The following is a 25,506-nucleotide window of genomic DNA, read 5'->3' on the forward strand; positions in this document are numbered from 1 at the left end:
AACCATCCCAGCCTTCTCTGGGATCAGTGTTTTAGTTAGATCAGGAGTGCACTTCTGGAGCAAATCTCCGAATTGCACTCACATGCTGCTCTGTGGTTCGTGTCACAGAGTGATCTGAGGCTGTGCAAACTTGGCTCCTTTCGGATGCAGGCAAACTGAAGCGTAACCCCCCAGGACAGCCTCTAATGTGCCCGATGTTTATGCCATGGGACTAGGTGGCAGATGAGCAACTGAACCCATCCTGAAACATGCACAGGGCGATATGTTGGGTCCTCGCCACCAGCACTTTCACACTACCCATTCAGTCCTGCATTGTAAACACGGAGCCCGTAAACCTAAATGAAATGTTCACAGAGCTGATGGCAAACCCTAGATCTCACTGAGAGTGTGCTGCAGTAAGGAGCTACAAATAGGAGATAACCAATTTTTAATACTGGATTGCTTTGTTGATGTGTTTTGGGTCATATAATTTAAAAACAGTTGCAGAGTCTTCTATATATTAGTAACACAGTAAAATGATCTCCTGCTTTACCGTGCATTGTGCCAAATAGAGTTGCTGTATTATATTACTCTCTCTAGAGTGACTATATTATCTTAGATTGGAAGTTGCAGTCATTAGTTGGCTTCTGAACAGGATCAGATGCCAAAGCTAATCTGAGTTCTCTAGCAAAGTGTGCAACAGAGTGAAAAATTTCACTATAGCCACTGCTACAAAATCCCTAACGATACACTTCCATCTGTCTGATTCCTGGGAAGCAAAGAGTCGGCTACAATGGGTCACTTGGCTGCCTGCACTGAACAAGCAGATCTAAGCTGTGCCATAGTTTGGGTCCATTCAAAATGTTTGTGCATTGTCCATAAGTTATTCACATTAAAATGAAAGTAACAGAAAAAATAATAATAATAACTCAGGCTGTCAGCACATACGTATCATGGAAATCCATTCAAGGTATAAATAGGCCTGGTCTTCTCTGTAAAGTTGTTCTGGGCTGTGGGATTTGTCAGCTCTTTCAGGCTAAGCAGAGATACTGTGGTCAATCTGTGGATGGGATTTCTATCACAGCAGAGTTGGCTGATTTTCTGACTTCCCAGGAAATAGATGAACAAAGGGCTGTCTGCGTTTCATGCCAAACACTTTCTTTCTCGTCTCATTCTCTCTCTCCCAAAAATGTTCTGAGGAGCTGGAGTCTCATTCATTCCTCGGGCTGAATATGCTTCTATTGTATGCAGCCAGAGACAGGCTTTTCATACACAATGAGCAACCTAAAGAATTTTAGATGAGGCGGTAGCCCAAAGCGTCTGGCTCAAGGACACAGAGTCTGGAGGACTCAGGAGCAGCAGAGGAGTCTGCTGTCAGAAATTGAAGTCCAGTGCCTCAGTTACAGGATAGATGCTCACCAGCAAACTTCCTCCACTGGCTGTAAATGATGCTCAGGACCAGCAGAAATGAACCTGCAGCCCCTCTTCACAATCTGCCTTTGCAGCATGTATCCACCTTCACTGGTGCTCTGGATGATGAGCAGAGGGATTTGAAGCGTTGGGCACGTGGTTTGCTTGGCTGCAACCAGAGCAGCCTCAGCAGAGACAGGGCAGAGACCATAGGGTAATCCTGACAGGTTTTAGGGAGGCACTATTTACTTTTTTTTTTCCTTTTTTCTGGCTTGGTTATCAGAAACCATGCGGAGGTGTAGGCTTTGAGGCGGAGATCTTGGTGGGTTCCCTTCGGCCCTCCTGGTGGGCAGCAGAGCTGGCCTCCTCCCAAGAACACACCATGAACCTTTCCTTTTCTCTGCGTAGGCGCTGCAGCAGCTGTAACGAGGGGGAGGCAAAAGCCACATGAATATTCACACTTCATAACATTTCTGTTTGGCTGGGAGATCCAGCCTGTCCAACACCAGCTCACCCCAACCTCAGCTGATGCTTCAGACCGCAGGGCCCATGGTTAATTGGCCGGGTGTAGCCACCCTGTCAGGAAGCTGTCAAAATATTCATAATCTAGCACCTCTCATTTTCAGGATGGAAGTTTTAGCGGCAAAGAAATTGAATTTCCAGCCCTGGTTGTGACAGCTCTGAAATTGGTTTAATGCAGGAGAGATCTTCCCAGCACTGGAGCAGACAGGGAGCGTGTCGGTGTGCTGTGTTTCCACCCGGCCTTGCGGTTGGAGTGTAGGAGTCAAAGCCAGGAGGCTATCTCGGTGTGTCACCAGCTTACACTTGTCATAGGCCCGGCGAGCTCCTCGGCAAGTCTCTTATCTGCTGCCCACGTGATGTGTTACTCCAAAAAGCGAACTGCACAGAAAATTGGGCCTTTGGTTTTTTCTTTGGACCTGTGCTCGGTGTGCCACGGGGGCAAGGGCAGGCTGGGCTCTGTCGGCATGCTGAAGCACCGTCCACAGGAGACTGTCTTACAAGACCGGGGGCTTGCTCATGGTCCCGTTCTCCCCGATGTTGTTATAGCTGTATTACTTCATTTATACAAGAAAGAGAGGACCTTTGCCTAAGAAAATGAACTGGAACCCAGGGGAAATAAGTTTCTTCGCTAGCTCTGCCACCTCTGGTTTTACAGAGCACTCAGCAAACTGCCTGGTCTTTCAGTGCTTGGAATCTCTGCACAAAAAATGTAGGAAATAAATGGGCTTCCCTTCCTCTTGTTATGGCAAGGGTGTTTTTATTAAATGCCCGAAGTGCTCCTGCTGTGGTTTGAGCCTCTGAGGATAATTTAAATATCAATAACAATATGATAAATCTAATACTTACTGCTAGTTTTCCAATCAGAGGTTCCTTTTGTATATCAGAACAAAATGGTGTCATGTTTAAAAATACATAATCATTATTTTAGTTTATATATTGTTGTTATTACTGTCAACGGAAATAAACATAGCAATATTGCAAAAGTGACCAAAGGCCACAAGTCAATTCATTGTGCCCTGCACTCAGGCTGAAATGAATGCCAAGAAACTCTCTGTGGCCCTATGGAGAGATGACAGGTCCAAAGCAGCCCATCTGGCCGTGCTTCTGGGGTTCTTACATTATTATTTTTCTTCATGGTTATTTCAAGCTTTAGCAGATGAGGCAGTGTGATGCTAATTTAGGAAATCTGTTTTTCTTGTATGCAACTAACATATCTTCATCTTGTCCCATCTTGTCTCATGATCATTATCTCTGAATGCAAAGATGTATTTCTGGGTACTGCTTTGGAGGAAGCAGAGCCAATAGCAGCGTTACCAATTCCAGACACTTTGTTGGGAAAACAGAATGTAGAGAAGACAATAGATAATGTGGGATTCCTAGATTATAAATGATCCTGGGGTTTCACCAGATCTCCAAGCTGCCAGGAGTGCGATACCAGAGACGGTGCTGTCAGAAAACCCCTCTGGTAGGAAGCAGTTGCTTTTCTAGAAGAGTGGTGCTGGGCTGGATGGGCCAGGTGCCATGTGAATGAGCCATGTATGCTGTGATCACTGCTCCAGTTCTTACCAGCTCCACATTTTGAAAGACTTCACAATTCCACCTTGAAATTAGATCCAAAATTAAAGAAAAGAAAAAAAAAATAAAAATAAAATCCAAATGTACCTAATGTTTTAAAAAGAAAGGATGAAAATTTATTCCATCCAACCACAAATTTGATTTTGGGGTCCATCAATAACAAGAAGTGGAACAACAGACAAAATACATGACTTTTCTATGTGTGTCCCATCTGCGAGTTGCTCAGCGTGCAGCCTTTCCTGGATTAAACTGCACACAGACCAGGTCTGCCTCCCAGAACCTGTGTTCTCCCCCAGCCTACCCAGGCTCTCCAGGGAGGCACGGAAGCGAGCAGCCCAACTTGAAGAGCAGTCCCGAGCTATGTTCTTGTCAGCACTCATTAAACTGAAAGCTGTGTTCCTATCAGGTTTGCATGAGCAGCTGCCAAAGGCCAGAGCAATGAATCCAGGCATTTTTAACTTTATAAAGTGTTTAGAAGAAATGTGTCTGTGTGATGAGCAGGCCAAGAGCTGAAAGAAGAACACAATCCTGACGTACAGTGGGATGGATGGGTCCGAGTTTGGATCTCAAAAACTCAGAGGGTTCATCTGCTTCGCAGCCTGATGCTAGACCATGGCACGTGTGGATCCATATGAACTCATTTCAGTTTAGTCAACCAGCTAGCCGGGGCAGAATGGAGCTCGGCATCTCTTGCAGAACCTCAGTGGGTTTTGGTCAATCCCCAGCCACGTGCCCAGGCAGATGTCCTTGCTGCTCTGCTGCAGGGTTACCACGGACACATCCCCATGAGCTGCAATCACACCTTTGTCTCCATTCCTTTGCCAAGGAATGCTGGGGCAGTTCCTGAGACTTAGCAGACCTGCGCTCCACCACAGGCTTTGCTGTTTTATAATGAAGCCAACACACCAAGTATGTACCCTGGGCACAGACAGTTCCTGCAAAAGTGAGAGTAAATAGCCTCATCGTTACATTTTCCAGGGGCGGTAAGTTGGATTGCTAGTTAATGCTGCTTCCCGGCTTGCTGGGGACTGGACCTGCCACGGATGGTGATTTATTTGAAAATGTGTTCCCTCCAACCCACAGATGGCTCAGGCAGAGTCAAAATACTAGGAGATAACCATATTGTCTCATCAAGTGAGTCTGTGCTCTGCAGCAGGGCTGTGCGCTCCCATGTAGCAGCTTGTTATTTTAAAACATATCTGCTCTCTCCTACTTGTAAAAGGCCACCAGGAAGACTTGTCACCAATCTCTCATGGAGCTAGAAGGGGGAGGAAAAGTGGAGTGTGAACAGTAGAATATCACCTGCCATCTGGACAAAGATGTGATGAGATGTACAGTTTGGATGCAGTTTTGCGGTTCCTGATCACGTGCCAGGAGAGCTCAGCTACAATTATTTCCAAGCATTTCCAGACAGATGCAGCCCTGGGCCATGGAGGAAGCTACACTGAGCAGGAGGACGCTGAGCTCAGCCAGCGGGCTCTACGCAGGGCATCAGTGCCTGGGGGGTGCTGCTGTGGGCTGCAGGGGGCTTAGCCTGTGCACGGGACCTACATGGCGAAAGCCCTGTCCTAGGAACCAGGACAGCAACAGGCACTTTGGGATGAGGTTTGTGGGCACTTACATTTTCCTCTGGCAGCCCACGGGTCTCTGAGAAGCCAGTGTCTTTATCCACACAGATCTATGGGCATCGGTACAGACGGTGAACTTCTCAGTGCTGTTGGCATCGAAGGGATGCAGATTAAACCCTGCTCTGGTTGCTGACAGCTGTCATCGTATTTATGATTCCCTATTTACTAGGAGCTCCTTAATACGTTTTAATTGACTTGCTGAACTCCTACCTGTTACCACTAGCACCGGTAAATACCCCGAGCCTCATTCTCTGGGAGGGAGCTGCTGCCGTGCCAGGGGCTCTGGTGCCGTTCGCTGCTTTTATCCCATCGGAAGATCCGGCTCAGTAATTGTGCAGAACATAAAAGAGAAACCCGTAAGTGCTGTAAACAAAGAAAAACTGTTACTCTGGGAGTATGTTAGTTAGATATTTCAACGCTCATAATTAACATCCCTTCCCTAAACTGTGGCACAAACTACTTGCAGAATAGGCTTTTTCTTTTATTGCCGCTCGTTTCAGTGACTAAATTTATTAAGTCATTAGGTTTGCGTGTGGATGTGTATATTTGCTGTTCTCCTTTGGGTTATAATAAAAGGACATCTTCAGGAAAAAAAATATATATATAAAAAGATCTTTATTTATTTATTTGGCAATTTTGAGGATGTTTGTAGGGAAATGACAGGCCATACAAACAAGTGGCTCAGTCCTGGGGGATGCTGAGAGCGCAGCTGGGTTTGGGTACGACAGCCAGTGACAGCCTTCCTGCTGCCTGTCACCATTCCTGCCATGCTCTGGGGACAGCAGGGCTTTGCTGCTCAGAGCTTGGCCCAAACAAAGCAAGGGGCAAATGCATACCGGGGGGCCCTGTATGCACTCCCAGCTGAGGACGCTCAGGGTGCCGGCAGAGGCGATGCCCCCAGCCTGATATGGGCAGGGGCCAGCACTTTGCTTGCTTGGAGCAGCTCCAGGGCTGTGACTCCATTGGACTGGCATTTTTTTAAAGGAGCAAAGATGTCCAAGGGTGGCTGAGCATCCCTGGAATGCCCTGTGCCTCCTGAAGCATCGTGTCCAAGGGTCTGACAGCAATGTTTCTCCACCAGTGTCTTGTGGAGCTTCTCCGTCTTCACAGACGTGCAAAGGAGAGTCCAACCGAACTTGTTTTGCTCAAAGCTAAGCTGGGATAGACTTACCAGACCACAGCAGGTGAAAGCTGAGTTAGATTAGAAAAAGTCTGTCCTTCACAGATCCCCCCAGCCCATGGCAGGATTGGGGACAGAGGCAGCGAGCTGCTCCTGACACCTCTCCAAAGGACCAGACTGGCTCACGTGATACAGAAGATGGCTCAGGCCTGGAAATCCCAACCACATTTCCATATGCAAATGGCAGGAGACACTACAGGGATCAAGGAAAATTAAACATCTTGCTTTTCTAAAATAGAAATAGCTTTTGGGGCAAACTGTGGTACCTTACACCCTCCCTGAGCAGGTCTGATGCACTGGAAAAAAACACAACAAAATGCCAGTTACATCCATTTGGCTCCCTTCTTCGATTCAAAATGCCATTGAATGTAGTCTCTGATTTTCTGTGTGATAGCTGCCATTTGACTTTGTTTTTTTTCCAAACTGTGCCATTTCCGATTTCCAATAAAACTGGAGTTGGCACAGAGCAGCCCCGTGTTTGTTTCTGAAAGCAAATCTCATTACTGTGCCGTACCGGAACGGCCTTTTGTTCAAGGGGTTGTGTTGAGATACTGAAAACAAGTTGGAGGCAGATGCTAATCATTTGGCATGTAAATGGCTAACATCTCTTTTACAAGTATTTCACACAAGTTTTTAGTTTAACAATTAAAAAAAAAAAAGATCTGCTTTTTCAAATCATTTTCAGTAACATCTAGAGACATTTAACAAAACGCCTCAAGCTCTAAATCCATATAGTGAACAAATAAATGTATTTATTTTCTTTCTATCCAAAGATAATTTAGTCAAAAAATACATATTCGGCATGAAGATAAAACAGACAAATGGGTTTATTTTTTCTCCAAGTCACAACCCCACTCTTTGATGAGGAGAACTGACAGCTCTTCTGAGTGAGCCGGGTTCAGGATGGTGCTGCCAAGGGTTGAAGAGCGCTGTGGAGCTGGTACAGGAAACAGAGGCACGATTTATTTCTGTGTTTAAAGACTGCAAAAGGCTGATGATTAAAAGATGAAGCCATCTGTACCTGGTCATGTTATTTCTATCAAGTAGGGAGTTGGGAAAATAATTGAGTGGGGTTTGCAATCAGCCTGTTTTGAAAGGTCCCTGCGCCAAGCGAGAGAGCGAAGTGGGTGCTGCTGACCCCAGGGCTCATCACAGCATTAATTGTGGAGGAGGATGTCCTTATGGCTTGTCAGAGGCATGTGGGGGACACAGCCTGAGGGTCCTTCTGCTGTTTTTACCCACCCTGTGTCTGTGTGATGCTGAGAAAATATTGCATTGCGGGTCTTCCCATCTAGCACATTTCATCAACACTGAGATCAGTTTAAAAAGCAAAACAACCAGCAGAGATTTGGCTAATAACTCAGTGGTTTTCCACAAACACCTTCAGGTGTCTCTGATTTCAGCCTGTGCAGCAGTTGCTGCTCGGAGCTTGGTTAGCGTGCAGCCTGATCTGCCCACCTGCGCTCTGCTCTTCCTTCCCAGTTCTCAGCACAAGACAACTGACAGCGTGTCCCACCTGGCCTGGCATCTTTGCCACAACGAATTTTGACAGCAAAGCTTGTAGAGAGGTTCCACCATTCATATCCCAATAGCCTTCTGTTATGAGATGCCACAGAGCAAGAGACATGGGCGGGAACCAAGTGACGTGACAGCTGGGCCTGGTAAGCTTGGAAGGCTTGACATGGGCCACCAAGAAGATATTGAAGAAAACTATAAGGGTTTTCATGGTAAATAGGTTTAGAGGACACACCAAATATCCCCAGTGCTTGGAAGAGTGCTCTGTGTCCTGCTTGCCCGTCTCCTCTCTTGTCTGTGACGTGCTTTTCCATCGCCATCCCCTTGGGTTTTGTGTCAGGTCCTCACACGGCAGTTGCTATGCCGAAGATTTCTGGAGCTGGAACCTGCACAGAGCCCAGGGACTGCTGGTTTGGCAGTAGGAGGAATTGTGCTGGGGGACAGTGGGATCTAGTTGTTGCTACTGGTGTGGTACGTGTAATAAGAAAGATAATAATAGTGCATAAAAAGGCATTATTTTACTAGAATTTAGCTGTCAAATCTATGGGTTTTCTAAAGCTGCCTAATTTAGAGAGCTGGAAAGCTTTTGGTGGTGGTGCCGTGGTTAGTGTCTGTAGCTATCTGTCAGGTGAATTGGGGGGGACGAGGAACTGACCAGGGAACTCACAGAAACAGTTGGACAGGTACTATTTTTGCTTTATTTTTTATATCTTCAATAAATTGATGCCTTTAAATAAATCTGCTTTAAAATAACATCATTACGCTGCTTGTTTTGGGTGAGTTTTGGTAGCCACCCCTCCCCGGAGAAAAACTTTTCAGACCTCCTAAGGGGAGTATTATTGAGATGTTTGTGTTGGTGGAGTACCTACAGCTTGGGAAAAGGGACTGAGATATGAACTCTGCTTGTAGAGGTGCTCCCACCATAGGCTTTGCTGCTGGGCAGAGCAGGGAGGACTTGGGCTGCAAACTGCCCGAGCCACCTCTTCTGAGGCCAGGTGAAGCTTGGAGATAAGGAGTGGATTTGAGGAGTGCTCAAACACTGATCTTTGGGGAAGCTACTTCAAACACCACTTCCTAGTGCTCTAAGTCATCCGGTTCTCTCTCAACTTGCTTCACTCCCTCAGCCTAAAATATTTATTCCTCCAGCGAGGAAGGCTCCCAGGGATAGGGCAAAATGACCCATTGGGCTGAAAGAGGTTTTATCTCTGTGGTGGTGATGGATGCAAGCTTCACATGTGCAGCCCAGCTCTGCGCTTTCTGCTGCACTTTATCTGCTGTGGTTTGAAGCCCGCCTGGCTGCGCAGGTCTGCTGCACACGGGATTTATTGTCGGACCAGCAGCACTTTATATAACCCCCAGGGCACGGGGGAATACACGCCTGAGGGTTGCTGAGTGTTCAAAATGTTCACTCTTCAAATGAGGTCTGCAGTAAATACGTGGCATTACTCCAGGTGCTTCGCTCAGACATTGGTCATGGATTTTCCATTAGGAAGGGTGCAGGAACCTGAGTGGTGAGGGGTTGGGAACGCATCGCGTGCCTGTAACAGCGCCCGCCTGCACACACGGGGCTCTGAGACGCCTTGTCTGGCTCCTGCAGAATAAGATTTTAATTGATAAAACATTTTTTTTCTTGAGAAATGCTTATTCATTGTAGTTTGAGGTTTTTTTCTTTCTCTTTTTTATTTTTTCTCAATAATATCATCGTTTTAAGGAACCCAGTGGAAGCATTCATTTGGACAGGAAGAATTTTCATTGAAGTCTGGGAAAAACACGTCTCAGACCAATAACTGTGTCTGACTGTGAAGGGCTGGGAGCCCATTGCTGGAGCCCCCTGGCCAGCCAGCTCTTTTCAGAGTCTTAATATTATTTCCCCGTTTTTAAAATCTGGAGAAGTTTGTGAGAGACGGCAAGTTTTCCTCTCCAGCTGGGCACAGCCACCCCCAGGCAGCAGGCTCAGGAGGCAGCTGGGACAGCCCCTGTGGTCTGCTCCTGGGCAGGTCAGAGACCAGTTCTCTGTATCTGAAGAAATCCTTCGATATTGAGTATGTTTGAAATGACTTCTCTGTTGGTCTTTGATTGTTATCATTATTCTTTATCTTTATTGAAAGATGTGCGGGCGTTGTGCCAGCATCTCCTCCTGCCCCTTTTGAAAATAACTAAGTTGGTTACTTGGTTTTGTTCTCCAAATCCACTTAAATGCCCCTGGTAAGCTGCTTTTTGCCCATAAGTATTTGAAGAAGCCTCAGTGTTTCAGACAATGACCATTGCACATTTCTTACCCAGCACAGGGAAGGTAAGAGCGAAGCTGGGGGTGGCACTAGGAGTAGCAGTGAGCAGCAGGGCTGTGTCTTTGCTTCTCACCTCTCGTGTTTTTTGCTTACTATTTCAGCCGAAATCCCTGTTGATGAGACCTGGGAGAACATACACACTTCACGATACCTCACACAAACGAGGGCATTGCTCTGACAGGGTTTGCATGCTCACCGGGACACAAATTCCTGACTTCCTGCACATTTTTCAAGCCCATTCACTTTTGTTTTGTTTTGGTATACCACAGCTCTGCCTTGTCAGGGAAATAAAGCCTTCCCTTTCAGTGGGGAGTGTTCTGGGTGAGGATCGTTGCTGGGAGTTGGTGTTGCTGATGCCTGTTGTTTTCTATTGTCAAGTTAACTGCAATGCGTGACCGCCATGTATCACTCAGCGATGCCTAATTTAGGAGATCAGTGATTAATTCTTGCCATTGCTTTTTCTTCTCTCTCTCCCTCTCTCTCTCTCTCTCGCTGCAGGATGTTTTCACACCAGAGTGCAAATTTAAAGAATCTGTCTTTGAAAACTACTACGTTATTTATTCTTCCACGCTGTACCGGCAGCAAGAATCCGGACGAGCGTGGTTCCTGGGACTCAATAAAGAAGGTCAAATTATGAAGGGAAACCGGGTGAAAAAAACCAAACCCTCATCACATTTTGTACCCAAACCCATTGAAGGTATGGAACCTCTCCCTCCATCGTTGTGGTGTGGAGGGTGGTTGAGTTTGCAGATGCAGATTTGGGGCTGTGTGGATGGGGGTGTTGGGGAGCAAGACCAGAAAGCAAGGGTGATGGTTGTAAAGTTTCAGAGGGGTGCTGGGCTGCACTCTTAGTGCTTCACCTGCTTTCTTTCCTGTATGAATGAACTCCACACATCATCCCATAAAAGCTTCTCAGCTTTGGCTTGCTAAAGGATGAGTTTAAAAACCCAGCTATATGAGAAGTTACTGGGAAGGGAAAGCTGCCCTTGCTCACTCAGAAGTTTAAAAGGAATCCAACTTCTCCAACAAAGGAATCTAGTGACTCTAATGCATCTAGTCTAAGATGGTTTCAACCTACAGGTGCTCATGTTTTTTCCTGTATGTAAAGACAGCCTAGTACGTCACAGGGGGTAGAGAAAACTTTATCATAGATGTCCAAAGTTGGATGAGATGCTCTCACACCACGTCTTCCTCACATCATGAGGCTTCAGTGGAAATAGTGGAGCTGATTTTTAGCCCTCCTGCTACTGCTGACTGTACACTACTGAAGCGTGCCACAGGCTCCTGCCATTACCTTTTTTAATGGGCTGGGAACTGGCAAATGGGGAGAAGTAGTGCGGTAAGCCTAGTCCTTAACAGGTATTAACTTGATTTTTGAAACAAGCAAACATCCTTTTCCTGTTGCTCGGAAATTCAAGAGAAATGGAGCTCAGCATTCACAGGGTATCTGCAGCCTTTGTGCAGAAGATGGAGGTGGTGGAAGAACAGAGAGTGGCACAAGCATGCTTTTCCTGAGCTGGTGCTCATTATTTTTTCTGCAGCCAGGAGCCTTTTCTTGTTTATCTGAGGCACCAGGGAGACTCACTCCCTAAGCCCACTTGGAGTTTTGCTGAGGAACAGGACCTGTTTCAGACATGAGGTTGGTCACCAGCTTCTCTTCCGTCTCCTCCTCTCCTGCCTTGGGCGGGAGGAGAGGCTTCTGCAAGTGCTAGCTTTCCCAGCTGGGTTTCCAGCTCCTTCTGGTATTTCTTTGCTGCCTGGCTGCGTGTTGGCACCGATCAGTGGGTTCCTTTGAATCCAGATTTCTTTTTTGATGCAGCGTGCATCAGTCTGTTGAATGGCTCAATAGTTGTCTTCTGCATGCATTAAATTAGGCCATTCCTGGGGCTCTCCGTGCAGGAAGACTTGCCATAATAGAGGTGCTTGACCCGCAGCGGAGTTCTCATTGCAGCAAATGCCTCTCCGGCTTTCATTTTGAAAAACCCAGCCCAGCCCGAGAGCTTCCCTTTCCTGCAGTTGCCTCCTCCCACGCTCGCTTCAATCACAGCTGTCACATAACCTCCCGAGCGAGCGAGCACTTTGGAAGTTGGCAGCCAAATTAAGGGCTCCTCCACCCCTTCCCTCCTCCACACGCTTTGCAGGCAGCCTCTGCGAGCACTGCTGCATCAAAGAGCTGGCAGCCGCCCAAGCTGAGGCACGTGTCAGCTTCCCAAAGCATTCAGCTGTCTGGGGCTGTGACTCCAGCAGGAGGACTCCGTTCCCAAGCCCAAGATTCATTGTAGGTAGCAGAGGGTTGTGGGGAGGGCTGGAGTAAAGCTCAGCTCCACGTGACGCGGCGGTGCCGCATCCATCAAAGTCTCCGTGAGCAGAGCTTGCAAGCAGAGATGTTACAGAACGGGGGCAATTCCTTCCCTGCTTTAGCAGCATCTTTCTCTTTGACATGACTTGAAGGAAGCATTTGAAGCACTCCCCTGCTGTATGTGCACATCCCTTTTGCTGAGCGCCGTGGCATGTCCCAGCGTGTGAGCTCTGCTGCTTATTCAGGCCAGCACTTCCCAGCCTGGACCCGCAGCACGCACCCGGGTTTGGGTTCGCATTAATACTGCACCGTGGTGGCTGGCAGGGTAACTGTGCCTGGGGATCGTGTCCCTCGGGAAAGAGAGGTGCGTGCACTGCCAGGAATCGCTTCACCCACCACTCCAGTGGCAATCATCTCTGAGCTGAAACTTCCCAGTCATTTGCCACGTGCAGAAAAAATACACAGCAGCTCAGGGAAGGGAACCTTTGCAGGAAAAGGAAACAAGAAAGGCCGGAGTGCTCACGGAGCTCACTTGAAGCCTGTTGCTCCGTACTGCTTTCTGAATTCAGAGTCCTTCCCTCAGAATTGCAAATGGTCAATAAACTAATAAATATAACTATGGAATATCCTCCCAGGTAACTTCTAAGGACCACATTTATGTATGTGCATATGTATACATGCAGCAGTACCTGTGTGTGTTACCTATCCCAGCCACAGCTTTATGCTGTGCTAATCCCACAGGTCGCTTTGTCTCCAGTAGATTGTCAGGATGCTGGAGCTGCTCTGAGCAAAAGCGACTAGAAAGGTTTTTGTGCTCGGTCGGTAGGAGGGGTTGCTTTTGGTTTAGTGTAGGTAGGATTTGCTTGTTTGTTTTTGAGAGTCGCACCAAGCTTAATCAATATAAAAGCACAAAAAAACCTTCCTAAGTAACAACAGGGGAAGCGTTAAGTTCCTCTCCCATCTGTGCACAGGCAAAGCCAAGGCAAACAGCCTGGCAGGCAGCAGTTAATGTACTGTGTGGGGCCACTTTTGGTTAAAAACATACATACGCAACACATTTCTTTTGATATTTTTATTTCTGATCACTGATCATTCGAGCTAAATGAGCCTTTAAAGTGCAGACATATAGATTGAACCAGACTGCACAAGAAATTAGCTTGAGTATAATTGTCACTTGGACACCAAGTAATCTTTTAAAGCAATTTCAATCTCTTTAAGTGTCTGTAGTGATTAGTGCTGGACAAACACTTCTATCCATGGTGCCTCTTGTTCATTTCCGTATCTAAGCCCACCTCAAATAATGGGAGGCTTTTCCAGTCATTCGAGTAAGAATTTGATCAGATGCTTATTGTGGATGTGCTCTGCTGTTTTTATTTAATTTCCTTGAAGACATCACTTCCAGCCTGTTCTCTCAAAAGAGCTACGTGTCAGTTCATCTCTCACCTGGCCCAAAGCAGGATATACCTGGGGTGGCAAATCTGGCCACAGAAAGCAGAAGATGACTCGTACTCCCTCTGAGTCAGCAGAGCTGCCCCGAAATCCAAATTCACGGTGCCTCAGCCCTTGTGACTTGGACAGGTATCAGGAAGGTGACCTGGTAGTGACTAATCTGAGCCATCTACTGCCACTGATGGATATCCACACACAAAGAACAGCTGCCAGATCCTTCCTGGTGTGTTTTCTGCGGAGACAACATCCCAGTTCTGGTAAAGTGGAGTCTTCAGGTGTTGCAAAGAAATGCAAGACACTGCTGAGTAGGAAGATGCTGTAGGCCTAACAAAAACACTTTAAAGAGATCACACCTTAATCTACACAAAATCCTAGAAGTGCTCTTTTTTTTTTTTTTAATTAAAAAAAAAAAAGGAAAGACACCACAACACTCACTGTGCTAAACACAGCTCCTCTTCTGCGTCTGCCTCTCAGGCAGACAGGCTGTGGTATGTTTTCTGTCCCACACTAGCTCATTTGTTCATCTATCAAACTTCTAATCATCTTATTAGAGGGCAAAGGCAATGTATTTTACCCACGCTTTTGCTTGGCTTTTTGTCATCCTGTGCCGTGCTCCTTACCTGAACAAACCGACTCCATCTGGCAGCACCCTGCACGTTTAGCAGCTGGGGAGCCGCAAGCTCAAACGCCTCTGAAATGCATCAGCTGGGCCTGGGTTTGGAATACGGTAATTAGAGGCAGAAAACGAGGGTGCATAATCACCCGCTCCCTCCTGCCCCTAGCTGTTGCTCAGACAATTAATTCCCTCCACCGGAGCAGTAGCTAATGCGGCCGCCGTGGCCTCCTGCTGCTGCAGAGTGACACCCGGGGCGGTGGCAGCCACTGAGGGGAAGAGGCCGGGCTGCTGAGGATGCCACGGGGCCAGGCCGTGATCCCACAGGGCTGCCCACCCGCCTGCTGAGTGGCAATGTGGAAAAATCAGCTCCTCCCAGCTCCCTAGGGCTTGGGTACCTCCCTAACGCAGCCAGCCCCTGATGCCCAGGGAGACCACACGGGGTGAATTCAGTTTCACCATGTGGGTGCTGTGCCAGTGCCAGGCTTGGGAAGCAGAAATGAGGCTGGGACCCTGTGCCAGCATGCAGATGGGGGATTCGTGTGTTCCTGGGTGACAGGCAGCCTCTCTGTGCCTTGACCTTTGGGAAGGATGCTCCTCGCCTTCCCCTTCTCCCTTGCTTGTACCCACAGCCCCCTTCCTGCTGAACTGCTAGCAGAATTATTTCCTGGGCATGCCAAAGGCAGGCACTGCTGGGTCCCGGGGAGGCAGAGAACCGAGAGCTGCAAGCAGCAGCCGGGGGCATGGCCCCGCTCTCCCCCTGCCATTTACACCCGTGGCTGCACCGCGGATCAGGCTCACGGCGCTTTCCAGTTACAGCATGAATATGGATGTGTTGATTAGAATCTGGGACATAGGAGCTGATTATCTGATTGAAGCTCCAAAGCATTAGCTTGGTTTCCAGACATTAAGGGCTGTATTTGGCTTGGTGTGTGGGTGTGGGTGGGTGGGAGAAGCAAGGCAAAGCAGGGAGGGGAGCCTTGTTCTAGCCTAATTGCTCATCCTGCCAGAGCTGCCTGGCGCTCTGCAGAGCCACAGCCCTCCCCGGTGTCCCGGCATGCCACCTGCCACGCTGCTGCTGCTTCACCTCGATGCAGGGGACGGGGGCAGCGTGTTCCTACACACACACAGGGACCCCAAACTCACCCGTCAGTGAGGGCTGGTGGTCCTGAACCACAAGGATTTAGTTTGAAGCTGGGAAAATCTGGACATGCACGGCAGGCCATTTGCAAACATATCCCCTCCCGGGTCGGTGCCGAACAGCTCCGCGTGTGAGTCACGCTCCAGCTTTCCCAGCACAGGGAGTAACAAACTGCAGGCCAAGAGCTCGTGTTGCACAATGTGTCACCCCAGCCTCAAAGCCCCGCGGGCACCCGTCCACGTGCATCCCCTCCTGGGGCCGTACGCACACCGGGCTGCTGCCGTGCACACAGGTTTGCAGTCACCGTGGAGTAGAAGCTGCAGCTCAGCGTGTGTGCAGAAGCCTTTTGAGACTGTCCAGGCAATATTTGGTACGTGAGGCTGTACAAATGCTGCGTACCCTCATACCATAGGGGTAGCTAAATGCTGACAACACGCCGGTCCCGTGCTGCTGTGGATTTCCTGGCATGGCCTGTTGGCACAGCCTGTCTTGTGCTGAGGCTTTAACAGCGCTGGCTGGAAAGCACAGTGTGAGCAGCCTCCAGCCAGGACCCTTGTCAGCACTTGTATCACCTGCTAGACGGGAAGATAAATATCAAATTCCTGCCTTATTTGCTTGCTAGATACAGGGTTTCTTTATTTTTCTGTTGCACATGTTGTTTACTTCTGCAGCCTGAGTTGTGGGCCAGTGTAGATGCAAAATCCCAAACTATGGCTTGAATTTCTCTGTGATTCTTTGGGCATGTGGGGGAACTGGGACTGGGAAGACGACTTCCATGTGAGAAACTGCCTGGGGGAAAAGCCCACCCAGGTGCCTCAAGCTCCAGCCTGGGACCAGAGAGGTCAGGGTGAAGCCGACACTGGACTCGAGGCACAACTTTGTGTGTGGGACAGCTCTGGAGCAACACCAGCACAAAAACCCAGCCCCCTTGGGCAAGCATCACGTCACAGCACAAGGTCAGGCTCAGAGGGGATGTGCAGCCTCAGTGTCATCAAAAAACCATACCACTTGGGCTAAGAAACCACAAGGGAACACGAGCACAGATTTTTCTCAGTTGTTAACTTTCTCCCCGTAGTTCTTTAAGCTCTTACTGTCCAGTGCTAGGCCACTGGAGCAGCAGTTCGGGCAGCCATAAGGTCAGCGCTTTGCACAACAGGAAAGTCACTGCCACAGGGTTGGCAAAGGACACATGCCAAGGTGTGTGGGACAGCTCAGCAGCCGAAAGGGGACATGAGCTCACTTCTGTCCTGCTGGCAGGCTGCTGACAGGCTCCGCGCTGTCCCTGCAGCACTCAGACCGCGCGGTCCCACCGGGCAGCTGACGGCGGTGCTGGCATTGCTCATTCTGGCCCCGAGACATGGGCTGAGTTGTTCGTGTTCTCCTTTTTCTCGTTTTCGTCAAATAATGATGCTGCAATAACAGTTTGCAGCGCAGCCCCTGCCTCCCAGACTTGTTGGGAGGCCCAGCTAGCGCTTAAACTGCTTTGAAAGCTTTGTGTTAAAGATGCTCTATGGGAAAAGCCGTATTTTTTCACTGCTCATATATTCAGTGCAATATCCCGCCTATTAATACACAGTTGACTGCACTTTATCTCTGTCCTGTATTGTTGCACACTGCTATAACTGTTTATCTAGCTAGGAGTAAAACGCAGAGCAATAATGTCATTTGCAGCCTGCCTCTAATTGCCAGGATTTATTTGCAAATCGGGGGAGGTTATAAATATAAACGCTTACATCGCTTTTCTATACGTGGCATATTTGTTTCATTTCTTCAGATAATTTTTGAAATTTTGTTCTTGTTGATTACCCGGAACCAAACCTGATGGGCTCTATCCCCGTGTTCGAGCTCCGGGCAGTTGTTTGTGCTGTGACAGCGTTACAAAATGAAGGAGGAGGCAATCAGTTCTTTCATTCCCAATTTTTGCAAAGATCCAGACGTGAGATTTAAAGTCTGGACCCATCTCAAGTTCTCCACTCCAAAGTGCATGCCCTTGAAACGCCTCGGTATTTGCAATGAGCTCATCAGAGCTGCTCCTCTCGGTGTGAGCACCTGCCCCTGGTCTGGCACAGCTCGCGTGGCACGAGGACAGCCACTAGGACATAGTCCCAGCGGTGAGCTAGACAAATGCTTGATGCCGCACAGGGCACGGGGATGTGCCATGGCTTGGGCAGACGCTGCCTAGGCTCCAGCAGGTTCGTGTTTGGAGGCACACGTCTGGAGAGAAGATGCCCTCCAGCCACTGCGTTCTCAGGCGCTGCCAGGTGACCGTGCAGAGCTGGGAAGGTTCCTGGCTTGCTGTCACTGAACTCATCCCCACGTGTCTGCTCACAGCGTTTGTCTTGGCTGACTGTTGATTTAGAGAGAAAAAAATAACAAGTGCTGAGAGCAAACCTCAGGGCTTGGCTGAAGGCACCAAAATGGGCTTCAGTCACCACTTCCACATCCAGAGCTTAACACCCAGGAAACCCAGATGGCCCAGATGAAGGTGGGATTTTGATTCAAGACACCAGTTACGTTGTGTTGGAGATTAAGGACTGGGCACCAGGTAATTCTTGGACCTGTCATTAAATGGTATTAGCATCCTGAGATGCTGGCTGATGCTGGGAACTGGAATGTTTATTTTATGTATGTGAATCTAATACTAAAAATCAGTAAAGCACATGAAACCTAGAAAGATTTAACTGTGAGAAAGCAGAAATCCCTTGTTTCTGTCTGTGCCATTGGAAGAATCCAGATAAGGAGGGAGGATCTGGCGTGGCAGCAAAGGCAGGTAACAGGTCTTGCTTGAGAATAGGATCTACTGCTGGGTCGCTGGGGTTTTCCTAAGTCTGTGTGTGTTTGTATTGGGTTGAAAATTTCAGTTCCACATACAAAGAACTAATTCATTCTGGTCAGTGACATTTGTGACTTCAGGCTGTTAACGGGTGTCTTTTCTGTTTGCAGTGTGCATGTACAGAGAGCCATCGCTGCATGAAATTGGAGAAAAACAAGGACGCTCTAGAAAAAGTTCAGGGACACCAACCATGAATGGAGGCAAAGTTGTTAACCAAGACTCGACATAGCTGACAAACACCCTCCCTACCTCCAGCTCCTCCCCTCCCACCCACCTTCCCACCCCACCTGGCGAAACCACACTGAGACGACGACAGCTGAGCAAGGCAGGACCTACCGGTAGTGGCTAGGAGTCCGAACTCAAGAAGCTTTCTTTGTGTAGGACGAGGAAACCGAACCCCAGATCTTGCCTGTTGCAACGTTTTAAACAAAACAAAACGAAAAACACACACACACACACACACAAAAAAAAGTGAAGAAAAAATGTTTTAAATCAGGACTCCATTAACATTTTCAAAAGCAAACTGTTTGCTCTGTGATCAAAGGGGGAAAAAAAATCTCATCTCTGCATAATATTAATAATAACAACTAATAAATATAATAATAATAATAAAGATGTTACCTTTAAAAATAAAACAAAGCTTTTGGAAAATTGAACTTAGCATATGATGTGCAAGAAACACACACCAGGGCGGTGCTTTCTGTCTTATCCTTTCACCTCACGTTCACACCACTGCCGTTGCCGTTCCCGTTTCCCTGGGGATGGATGGGATTTTTCACACAGCAGGAACGGTGGGGATGGATTATGGCTATGCTCGCTCTGCTATCAATAAAATATGGCCTGCCCGAATTAGGAGTCTGACAGTTACAGGCAACAACCTAGCAGCTCTGCATTCAGCCTTTTCCATCGACATTCAAGCACTGTGCAGTTATTTGTTGCTTGTGTCACTATGCGAGTACGTTTGACCCACGTCTGCCCTTTTATGCCTTTTTATCATAATTATTTATATTTATAGGCTTGTTTTACTGTCTTAGTTGCCAGGGGAGTTTCAGAAATGGTTTTTTCAGGTTTTGCAGGATGAAATGATCACATTTATTAGGGGCGAGTTAGAGCAAAGGGGAAGGAGGGATGGAGTGAGCAGCCATGCACAGCGTGGGGGGGGGCAGGGGCTGCAACACCAGGACAAAGGTGTGGGTGGGTACAGGGCAGCGTGGGGGCGAGGAGCTGCTGCCCTTTCTGCCAGTGTGCAGAGGCTCCACACATCTCATTTTACACCCATAGCCTAGGCTACACCCCTCTAACACAAAGCCTCACGCCAGCCAAGCCTGTTGCAGGAAGGGAAGCTCCAAGATGCTGTGGCAGCCCGGGTACAAGTATGGTCTCACGCTTCAAAACACAGAGGAAGGCATGAGCTGCCATCTTCCCTTCTGAGTCAGGCTCAGGTACCAAGAATAAACCCCCCTTGGCTTCATAATGAGGGCTCGGAGGCATTGCTTCAGCCCACATCAGCTGCGGTGTGAGCAGGGCACCGCAGGGCTCTCCCTCTTGCTTGCTCTCCTTGTAGTTTGGGGTCAACAGCGAACCATTCTGCACCCAGGAGCCGCAGGACAGACCAGCAGAGTATCGATGTGCTGGAGATGCTTTTGCAAAGGCATGCGCTGTCCTGGCTGGGGGAGGTTTTGGTGTTCAGGTCATGGTCGTCTCCAGGATGCTGTGGCTGACCCAGGCGCTGAGCGGCCCTCGGCAGCACCGGCACCTGGCAGGGCTGGGCACTGGGAGGGGAAGGCAAGGAGACAGCCAAATCTCAAGGTTATGGAAGACTCCCAGGACCAGCATGAAGGAACGCATTTCAAGCATGGCCTTTTGTGGCTGGAAAAGCTGAAAGCATGAAGTAAAGAGCCTCGTGTTGTGGCCGTGCTGCACCCACCTCCAGGCAGCCCGCCTGTGCTGTAGGGACAGTGAGGGACTGGTGCCTGTGGGCTGCCAGCACAGCACCAACACCAGCCCAACGTTAGCTTCAAAGGGCACACACTGGGAGCTGGCAGGGAAGCTTTCTGGGGTGAGTTATAACCCACTGGAGTGAGTTATGCCTTCCTCCTCAGAACACACAGTCCCACAACACTGGGGCAAGGTCACGGACACAGATTTACCTTGGGAGCATCCCCCCAGCCCAGCCTTACCTGATACAGCTCATGGTCTACATTTCAGCTTCCTCACAGACTATAGATAAACCCCAAACTAAGGCGGTGGGGGTGTGGGGAGACAACAGCTGCATACTCAGTGGTGAGATGTACAAAGATCTGGAGCCTCAAGAGCAACGCACTGAGCCAGCAGGGCCCTGCACTAAGCACCCAGGGCATGGGTTGGGTGTTTGTAACCCAGCCCTGGAGGTCACAGTTCACACGGTGCAGAACTTGCTGTGGTTGCTGCTTCTGTGGTAGGTCCTGGGGGGAAAAGAGTTGAATTTCAGGTTGTCTGACAGCTGGGAGCCCCTCACCTCACACCAGTCCTGGCTGACCTGCCAGGGAAGGGTCTTTCTTCCACGTTCAATAAACATCTTGGAGCTACACAGTGGGGCTCTGCTTGCTTTCCCAGCATTTTCCCCAGGGAATGGCTCAGGGCCATGCAGGGCATGAACTTCCCTGGCTGCTCTCCTGGGTGGAAAGCCCAGCACCAGCCACAGAGAGCAGCCACAGCACCCCTCGGTACCACACCCCTTGGTACCACATACCTCTTCAGGGCCAGCCCTGGGCAACCTGCTAACGTCTCTGATGGCATCTCCAGCTCGTGAGACCAAAGATTGCTGTGCCCTTGTGTGCAGGATCCCTTTGCCAGATCCCCAGCAAACAGCAGCTCCAGCAGGACACCGTGCTGGTTTTTGTGTTGTGCAGCTCCCCTCGCTTCCCACATCGGGCCTCTGCCTCGCCAATTTTATTTTGCCAACTCACTGCTACAGCCCCTGGAAGTGCCATGTTCAGGCCCAAATGTCAAAATAATCTGCCGTTTGGGTCCATTGTGTTTGAGTTAATCAGCTCCATGTGACACTCACTGTTGGCCCACAATGGGAGCTGATCAGCCCTGGTCACACCTGGGGCCTGCATGGCTTTGAAGGGTGTGGAGAGCAGCTCCCTGCCAGGCCTTGGCAAACACTGGTGGCGTGTAACCACAATGAAACCCTCTCACACACCTTAGGAAACACCCACGTACCTCCTGACCTGTAAGGAAGCTGGAAAAATCAGCTCAAGAGGTGATGCAGGTGAAGCAGGACAGCCTCACAGCCCAGCTCCATGCTGTGTCTGGCTGCAGCAGCCCTTGCCCAGGAGCTGCTGGGCTCCAGGAGCTCCAGGGCTCTCCATGTCCCCGGGGAAACCCGCAGCCTGCAGGCACCACATAGGGCTCCATGCATTTTTTGACTCAGGAGCCTCACAGGCTTTCCTTCCAGGCCCCCTCTCAATGAGGCCGTATGGGTTTTGTCAATTATCCATCAAGGAAAAGGAAAGTCAACAGATTTTTTTTTTCCTGCTGTGAGCACCCACAGTCTCTTCATTGTTTCTCACTGATATTTCCCAGTGTCAAAGTCCTGATGAGTGATTTTTTTTTTCTTTCTCTGTCCATACATGCCACCACCATTTCAGGCGCTCTGTGAATCAGTTTAATGTTACAGCAGCTACAAGCCTTGCCTAGCCTGTGTGTGGTACTAGGAGGACAAATTCTCTTCCCAGCTCTGGTTGCATGGCACTGGGAGTACATCTAGTACAGAAAATGGCCCAAAAATGTGCATCATAAAGGTAAGATGTTTTCATCTCACCTAGCCCCCGGCAACTGTTAGCTCTGCTAAGCCCGCAGCAAACCTTTGCTCTCAAAGTAACAGATGCTGCTATGACTTTTGAATGAATGGAAGAATTCAGCCATTGTAAGCCCAGCAGCAGAAAGCTCTTCCTCACACAGAAATACATTTAATTTAAAGGAATCGTTATGTTCCACCCTTGACTGTCTTTTAGTTGTGATAGCTGCACTGCTCTGCCAGCACATGCTGTACAAAAAAAAAGCTCTCACTTATGCATCAAGAGCAAAACTTGATAATACAGCTCCAGTTTGTGCCATCAGGGATTTACTGGGGAAAAAAAAATGCAGAAAAAGCTACGAGCACAAAAGATGTGCCAGCAAGTCATGCCACAAGTATCAGCACTGCCGTATGACGATGTGCTGTAAAGTGAAGCTAACACTCAACAAAGCAACTTACGAACGTTGTCTGTCAACACCGTTCCTTTAAATCTGCGCTCAGAGAGGGTCTGGCTGATAGAGCCCACACAATCCTTCAAGCTGTCACCGGCCTTACTTTGCACCTTTATGCCTTAAAGTGCACTGGTTGTGCACCACGAGTGTGGACTCCCCAGAAGGATGCGATGTCCACGTCCCCTCAGCAAAGCTGACATGAGAGCAGTGCAAGTTCCCCGGGGCTGATTGCAGCGAGCAGGAAATGAAAAGTGCCATCTTGCCTGGTTTCATGCCAGCAAAGCTGAAACATAGACGTGTGGCAAACATTAAAAAACTGTCTTTTTGAGAGCTACAGTTCCTAAAAGAGAAGGCTCTGAATTGTCCTCAGTTAAGCAAACAAAACCAAGCTTTCCTAACTGGCATAAACTGAAATATATTAGTTTTAATGCTGGACTCCAGCAATGAGGGAAGCTTTAGTCACAAAATATGGCCAACACTAGAGCTCCAGCAACTTTGGCATAGGCCCAGTCCTAAATGTTTGCATGTCAAGTTCCATCAAGAAAAACAAAGACAATGAGAAAAGTCTTGAGTGTCTGCAGGGCCAGGTTCTTCTCCCCAAACTGGAACTAGGTGTTCAGTTGCTGCTACGGGATGACCCCCTGCAAGCACCTATGAGTAAAATCAGAAGAAGCACCACGGCACTGCCTCAGTGAAGCAGAATGGTTTCCATGGCATTCACGTCTTCCCTCTCCCACAGCCAATGCTTCAGCCTTCAGGCTGATTGAAGGCTGTTTCCAGGGAGTAAAAGGCACTAAAAAGCCTACCTCCTCCTCAGCAGCATGGAGTAAGCCTTGACTGCTCTGCTTCTACTGCTGAAGAGTTATCGTGGCACCAGCAAATCTTGTGATGGTCTTCTTGGACACCCTGACTAAGGACAATGAAAGTCCATAAGCCAGCTGATACATTTTCAGCATTGTGTTTTAGCATATGAGCATCCCAAATCTGCTCAAACCGTCGTGACCACAAAGTTAAAGCTGAGTAAGCACCAATTCCTCACAGAGCATTTCAGTTCATGATACCTGTATCACTAACTGCTGTGTGCACTCAAAGCTTTGGGCAAAGGACTTTGGGCAGAAGAGGTCTTGGTCACCATGGCTCCATGGCTCATCTCACCAGTGCAAACATGAGGGAATGCTGCGATGTCGTAAGGAGCTCGCAAAAGCTCCAGAGCATCCCCACCTGAGGCAGTTGGAGGATTTGACCTTTCAGAGCCTCCTGGAAAGGGCAGGAACTCTAGTGAAGCAGCTGCTTTGAAAGAGGGAAGATATATAGGTTGTTTCATTTACACTGTGCTCTGGTGCAGGCATGGAGATAATTCATCTTTGGGAAATGCCATTAATGTTTACTGAGCAATACAAATGGATCTGAGCTCTCCAGAGGGGAAAAAAAAATGCATTACCAATTAAAAAAATAAAAAGTGTCTGGTTATGGAATCTGAGGAGAAGCAGAGGATAACCCTCCCAAGAGTCTATTAAGAATGGGTTATATATTGTTCCATTTTCCATGCTCATTACAATCACTGCCCCAATAATAGCTACATGCTGTGCCTTTTTCTATTCTCGTACAATTTTTCCCATGGGAACTAAATATCTCAGTTTAAATACTGAGCAGAGCCGGTAGAAGAAAGCAGCGTGTTTCTGCTGTGCTAACCTTGTGTGTTAAGCTGCATCTTAGGGAGCTGCTGACTGCCCCTCGTGCCCATTGCTTGATACAAAGACGAAGGAGCAGCACGGAGGAGGAAGAATCTGTTGGCCAGGCAGCCCAACTAAATGGCATTGTGAAGGTCGAAGCAGGTCAGACGATGTCTTCTAGATATACTTGGGTGAATTTAATTTCTTTAGCTCTGAGACCAATTGCAAGGAGGAAAGCCATCAGCGACTCCATCTTAGTGCCAGTCCCTAACGTGGGAGTTTGGTGACATTTAAGTCTCACCCAGCTCCTCCTGGCTTGGCTGGTAAATGCAGGGCTGCTTTGCTTTCTTAGGGGTTGGATTCCTGGAAGCTCGTGCTTGCTGTGTCCTCAGGACACCCTCATCCAGACAGGGCAGAGCAGTTCCTGCACAGGCAGCAGTGGGATCTCAAGGGCCCTGGTTTGTGCAGACCCCACAGCCAGCACCCCAAACTCCGTGACACGGAGATGTCGGCACCCCTGTGCTGGTGTCCCTGCTCGGTGCTCGTGGTGCACGAGGTCTCCACCCGCTGGCAAGCAGCCCTGCTGCAGGGCTGGGACAAGGATGACAAGGTTTTGGCTTATGAGGTAGTCTGCTGTGATATGATAACAGGATATGATAACTGTGATAACGGGACCCTGGAAAGGCAAAGAGCTTCCACTTCGACTGTGCCTCACAGAGGTCACTTACCAGCTCAGATGCTGACACTCCTTCTTATTAATTCTGCTTTCCAACTTACTGCACAAGCTGGCAATTGAAATAGTTCTGCAGAATTCACCGTTCAACAAAGAGGAAAGCCAGTGCAATTTGAAGATCAAAAAGAGGTGTGTTTCACTCTGTGTTATCTTCATGTTTAATTTCCGCTATTTGCTGTGCTCCCTGCACATCAGACAGAACAGACAGCAGAAGCAATAGGGAGCAACCCCCTGGGAAGACATTGATTTCTGGCATGGATGCAGGAACCACTCACTGTCTCACCAATAAATGGCTACACAAGTAATTCCCATCTCAGCCATAAATCTACAGAAGTTTTCCTCTGAGCTTCAGAAGTGTGGTTTTCACGCAGTTTTGTAATGAACTTTCACAAGGTCGCACTCAGGGCACTGCAAGGCTTGCCCTTCACTAGC

At 48.6% G+C, this 25,506-nt stretch overlaps 1 protein-coding gene across 8 annotated transcripts in view; it reads left to right on the top strand.

Moving 5' to 3' along the window:
* The window catches only part of FGF12 (fibroblast growth factor 12), a 222,217-nt gene extending 203,328 nt beyond the window's left edge, over positions 1-18,889 (top strand). For all 8 annotated transcript variants that reach the window (XM_084529518.1, XM_084529515.1, XM_084529517.1 and 5 more), the window contains 2 exons: positions 10,596-10,794; positions 18,543-18,889. In XM_084529518.1, the coding sequence (XP_084385644.1) occupies positions 10,596-10,794; positions 18,543-18,661 (318 nt within the window). In that variant the 3' untranslated portion in view covers positions 18,662-18,889. The remainder of the gene's footprint in view (positions 1-10,595; positions 10,795-18,542) is intronic.
* The last annotated feature ends 6,617 nt before the right edge of the window (positions 18,890-25,506 follow it).

Source organism: Aythya ferina (assembly GCF_964211825.1).
Source record: "Aythya ferina genome assembly, chromosome: 9".
Taxonomy (NCBI): Eukaryota; Metazoa; Chordata; class Aves; order Anseriformes; family Anatidae; genus Aythya; species Aythya ferina.